The sequence below is a fragment of the Adiantum capillus-veneris genome, chromosome 29 (assembly GCF_014529385.1).
Source record: "Adiantum capillus-veneris isolate H3 chromosome 29, ASM1452938v2, whole genome shotgun sequence".
Classification (NCBI taxonomy): domain Eukaryota; kingdom Viridiplantae; phylum Streptophyta; class Polypodiopsida; order Polypodiales; family Pteridaceae; genus Adiantum; species Adiantum capillus-veneris.
In genome coordinates, this window is record NC_140959.1 from 62,204,067 (window position 1) to 62,210,066 (window position 6,000).

General features: G+C 40.0%; 1 protein-coding gene across 5 annotated transcripts in view; it reads left to right on the plus strand.

The window, feature by feature from the left end:
• Positions 1-2,086, plus strand: part of LOC147419295 (alpha/beta-Hydrolases superfamily protein) — a 149,097-nt gene extending 147,011 nt beyond the window's left edge. For all 5 annotated transcript variants that reach the window (XM_086505412.1, XM_086505409.1, XM_086505410.1 and 2 more), the window contains one exon: positions 827-2,086. In XM_086505412.1, coding sequence (XP_086361538.1) covers positions 827-1,021 — 195 coding nt within the window. In that variant the 3' untranslated portion in view covers positions 1,022-2,086. The remainder of the gene's footprint in view (positions 1-826) is intronic.
• Positions 2,087-6,000: the final 3,914 nt, after the last annotated feature.

Genomic DNA, 6,000 nt, shown 5'->3' on the forward strand with positions numbered 1-6,000 from the left:
TATACTCACTGGAGATTCGCAAACACAGAGAGGATCTCTTGAAGAGGGGCACAATGAGAGAGATCCAGCAACAGTGGAAGATTACAGATTTCTTTCAGTCACAGACAGAGGAGTCCGAGCAGCCCCAACAACATAACAACACCAGAGGCACCAGAGGCATACTGCTTGATCGGGCGATAGAGTTGGGGCGGTCCCGTCGCCCACGGATGAGGGGGCCCTCTCGACATCAACATAGACTGCGACAGAGGATCCATACCATACTGGCGCAACATAGGAGCCGTCCTGACAGAGTGCCTACCTTGGAGGACATTGAATTTATATAGCCTTTTGGATACTGATGTATATGTATATGATGCCTCGACTGTCAAAGAGCTCCATTGTATCAGCTCACCCTTTGTATTCCCCTTGTATCAGCTTTCACCCCACCCCTACCCACTATTTTCTTTTCAGTTCTTTGTACTTTTTGTACCCAGACCTGGTATTAGATTCACCACATGTAACCTTTTGGTCTCATAGGTCATTTTGGCCTTTTGAAGACGTTAAAGAATTCATTTCATTTCATTTCATCTCTCTCTCTCTCTCTCTCTCTCTCTCTCTCTCTCTCTCTCTCTCTCTCTCTGCCTGGTTTACTGGTTTTTTTGTTCTAGTCTCTCCTGAAAGAAATGACATAGCATTTGCAGACTTGCTGAAGATTATATCTTGTGAAAACTGAGCCCTGAGCATGGTCCTTAGCTATATTTGTACCAGATGTAGAGGAAGACATTGTTGATAATGAATAGTGAGAACACGTGGAGCTACAAGTCAATGAATCTCTGTTTGTTTGCAGGTTCCAGTTGCTGCTGCAGCTTATTATGAAGACATGTATGTAAGCTTTCCCCTGTCTGAGGAAACAGCCAATAGGATTACTGGAATCAGACTGTGGGTCACAAATGAGTACATGCATTCCGGTCTGCGAGATGACGGTGCTCGTATACTCGACTATTTGTTTGACATGCTGGGAGGCAAGAAACTTCTAGAATGATAGAATGGTTAAGGCCCTTTGTGGTTTCTAGCATGAGAGTTCTATTATGAGGGCCCATTTACATCAGTGGCAGGCGTGATTTGTATCATTCATTTATTCCTTCAAAGTGTATGCAGTGTTAATGCTGGTGCAGTTTTAAATTTATAGAATAGAAAGTGAACCATGAAACATGAATTGGTGTTAAAGAAACGACATCAATTTGTATATTCTGCAGGAGGCTTGTTTCAGAAGTTGTGTCAGACGAACGATTCCCAAATTGTCTCCTTGATTCAAGATACTTTCTTCAAAAAGTCTCTTTTCTGTTGACAGCAATTCTCACTCTCTGCGACAGAAATGTAGGCCCTGGCTGTCTCATAAAGCATTTGGAGAAAGGTCGGATTCGGAAGATAAGTACATAATCATGATTATATGACCTAAACGAGCAGCTCTGTTGCAGAAAAAATTGATGGTACGACAGAAGTGCAAATCGTCCCGTAGGTTTTGAGGACAAAAGTCTAGCCTTATGTGGAAATGTCCAATATGGTATCCTTTATGCAGAGGTAGAGGAAGGGTTTATGCCTCAGGGATCGATGCCTTGGGGCAAGTTGTTGCAGTCTGTGTCGATGATACAGTTTGTGGGAGTACCTGGAATACTGCATTCTTGAGGATGTCTTTGCTTTTCTTTGCGTTTGTGCTAAGAGTGGAGAGCTCTTAGCTCTAGGGTGGCTGTTCCTCAGGTTGTTCGATCACATTACTTTATAAAGGAAGTTTGCCACAAAGGGTGAGCATGTGCTCTGGCCCCTTAAGATTGAGAGGAGTTAAGGTCTCCTAGTTTTGGATGCTTGGATATGAATCATGGTATTACTAGTCAATTTTTGGCTTTCTAAAACAAGCCTTATTGAAGAAGGGAGACAGGCACACATTTGATGCTTGCATGTGAAGCATTGAAATCTTCCATGGTGATTCAGTTTGTAAATGAGCTTTTTCCTTTTTTTGTTTTAGAATGCCAAGGCGATCCTTTGCCGTGTTCTTGGAGTACTGTGGTGTACCAGATTTTTGACAAAGGAAACTTTGAGTATTGTGGTATACCTGTTTCTTTGGAGATTTTTGACAAAGGCAATTTTTTTTTATATTTTTTGTTTTGAAAGCATGGTGCTTACAAGAGAGCAAGGGACCCCACAAATGCTCTACAAACCTAGGGGTAAATAAATGTTCCCCCCTCATAACCAACTGGACAAACTCTGGATGATGGTCTGATTTTGTTATTGATTGAGGGGAGTACTTGAAGACCAACTAGCTTGCTCCTTGTAATTAGTTAGGGTCTGTCCACATGGGCATGTGTGTTGCAGCCGATTTGCATTTAGTTATACCAACTTTGTGGAGATCATTTTTGTTCATGTGCCAATTATGAGAAAAAGTTTTGCAGTTTGTTGCCCTCTTGCTCCACCCTTCGGCTTTCTTTTTTCTTCTCTCTATTATACTCTTGCTTCTCTCTGAAACAAAATTTTCCCAATACACCAATCCCGAACAACTTTTTTCTGAACAAGTAGGAAAAATTGGGAGGAAGGTTGAAACCCTTAGATATCACATCAGGTTAAGCTACTAGCCATCAAGATTATTCTGATAGTTGATTCGGATATGCAACAATCATTGGCTAAAAAAATATATATTTTCAATGCTTTCATGGAAGCTGCCCATAACTGAGGAGGCCGATTCCCTCTAGCCAACTAACATTCTCCTTGCCCTACAGACTAAGCTCCTATTACTGGCAGCTTCCTTATCTTATTAACTTGAATCTTTCCAAATCCCTCCTTGCGACGTCGTCGGATAGACAATTCTCCTCACAAGGAAAACTGCATTGTGCTAGCGGCTAAATTGAACTCTGATGGGCACAAGGTGACTTGTATCTTGACCAGCACACAATCGTGCTCTTGTTGTCCATCAGGCAAAGCTTTTCTTGTTAAAAAGCAAACTTCTCCATATCTTGGGCTTTGCACGCAGCCTTGCGTCCCTTCTTCGCCTGAGGCGGGACGCCTTTGCATGGTGTTGCCCATCTCCTCCTACCTTGTGCGTGACGTGCTTGCCCTACGCACCGTCTGTCTCCACCCACTCCCCACCACGTGCCTTCCCTTTTCCTACCAGTGCAAAGCTTTCCCTTTTACTTATAAAACTACTGAGAGCAATTTTTTATTTTCTACAAATGGGTGCCTCCTACTATAATTAGATTCGTCTCATGAAGATGAATCTAATAGAGGACTAGCTATGTCGAGAGGGGATGGAAACACTAGTGTTCTAGTGTTTGATTTACATCTCTAAGTGATGCATCTCCATTATTGCTTGCTCTATGGCTATCCTAGAGGCTCAAACAGAGTGGTAGGTCACCATAGCTTCACTCTAAGATGAGACGAGACGTAGGATGAGAGGTTATACCAATAGTGAGATTTCTACATGCCATGGAGGTGATAGGAGTAATACTGAAGAAGATGCCCAATCCTTTCAGTGCCAAAAAACTTAGATATCAATGTCTTCAAGAAGACAATCTCAAATTTATAAGTAGACATAAGTGACCGTTCACTCATACTAATTAACTTGACAAGTATTGATGGACATGGGAATGAGTAAGAGCTAAGGATCATTTTCACTCCTTGTAGAATGGAACATATTGCTTGCGAGTAAAGAGTTTGGGAAAATTCTCTTACAACTTGTGTAAAGCAAATATGACCCCCTTTTTATGCTTAGAACATAATTTTTTTTACAAATATCAAAACCACCCTATCTCAGATACATATTTTATTTTGTGACATGAATTAATGTAATCTTTGGAAGAAAACCTTGATTCTTAACCCAAAGTTTTGATCAAGATAAAATTAGCTCATGAAAAATCCAAACCATTTTTGAGCTTGCTTACTTCAATAAAGAAGGAACCGAAGCTATTATTGGGCTTGCTAACTCAATAAAAGAAGAAAAAGAGCACAATAAATGACAAAAAAAACCATTTTAAAAAGTTAATGGTCTTTACAACCTTTCACTTCTCATCATTATGCACAACAGCCAAAGAAATAATAACTACAATCTATTATCATTCATTAAAAAAAAAAGATTTGCATCTCAAAGTAAGCATTACGAGTGAGACTAACTCTACCTCTGGTGGAGTGGTTGCCTACGGCAGCAGAAAGAAATCAAAGATAGGCTACACCTTACAATATACACGGAGTAATACAAATGAAACGTCTATGTTGAGGTCCAGCATTGTCGTTGGTGCAAGCAAGTTGAGTGTGAGCGTTAAAGAGGGTGCGGGTGCAAATAGGGTCATGTAGGCATCATTAATTGTGCAAAAATCCACCCAAGGTAGTGGAGCTACTTGCAAGGATCATGTACTTCAGGCTTGTTCACTCCATAGATACCTCAAACCAGAATGACATCTTCAGTACAGCTTGGAGTTGGGTGGAGAGCCCTCTTCTCCATCTTTGTCCTTGCCATGTTTGTTGAGCCCTTCTACATTTTCCATGACAGGTGTATCCAACTCACGATCTCACTAACCGTAGGCAGTAGCCCTACCTCTATGATACACACACATGCTTGTAAGCGAAGTGCTACCTATTGGTGATCACTTGAAAACGTAGAACGGTGATTGAGGATCTTATTCACCTCTTCAAGGAGTGCCTGATAATAAGTGGCCTAGCAAGCAAGCTTTGCAAGTGGGTCAAGCAGATTTGGAAAATAGGGTTCTATAAGAAAAATCTATTCTTAGGAGGAAAAGTAATAAAAAGTGAAGCACTGCTAATAGTTACTCTTTGTTAGATTCTGCTTCTTCCAACACATATACTAGGCTAGAAACTGTAGGTTGTTCAAGGACACCTCGACGGCTAGCTTTAAGGAGTTTATATGTGGAAGTATGGATCCGATAATTGCCATAGGAAAAAAGAAGAGCTCAAATGAGTGGAGACAGGCTTGTCTTGCCGTACTCACATCCTCCTATGAGTAAACTATGTGGGCCCACCTCTTCAAGGAGTGCCCAACAATAAGTGGCCTAGCAAGCAAGCTTTGGAAGTGGGTCCAAAGGGTTTCGAAAATAGGGTTCTATAAGAATGATCTATTCTTAGAAGGAAAAGTAATAAAAAGCCAAGCACTGCTAATAGCTACTCAAACTATTATATTCTGCTTCTTCCAACACGTATAGTAGGCTAGAAACCGTAGGTTATCCGAGAAGGACACCTCGATAGCTAGCTTTAACACTAGGTTGGTAATGGGACACTTTTATGTCCTGTTAAGTGACCAATTTCCTTGAATTATGTCAAGAGTTTCAAAATGGATTTTGAGGTGCTATCTATCTAGAAAGTTGTCTCGTGAGCTGAAAAAAAGTTGACATTTTTTTGGAATATCATTTCCATCTTTAACCTTGTCCTTGCACAACATTTCACAACCTAAACTGTGTGAAAAAACGGGTCCTGTTTTTTGTTTTTTTCAACTTTTTGCAACTATACAACTTTAGAATTTATGTTTGTGAGGTCTATAATGCTAGAGAACTATCTTTAGTAGTCCTCAACATGTCCTGATGCTTCTAGGGAGAAATAAATGTTAAAGTTGTAAGTGATGACCAAATTACAAAAATTGTCAAATCATGTTTTTTAGCCAATTTTAGCTCTTCTATGATTTTTTTGGTGGCTTTCATGATATCCAAATGCAGTTTTGATTTTCTATGTCGCTATTGTAACATAAAGCTAATATTCCTTGAGTTTTGGGGCACCTAATACCCTATTTTGCATAGTAGACAACGATGGTTGATTTTTTCAATTATAGAAGAAAACGAAACATTCTAGTATATCAAGTATAGCTTTTTCAATATTGTTAGTTTCTTGTGACAACTACATGCATTTTGTAGGTAGTAACCATATCTAGTCATAAGGATCAAATTTGGCTAGATATTGAATAGTTTCTATGGGATTCTACAACTCATAATGTTGAACCCAGTTTTTTCATGTTTGCTGTATTTAGTACTT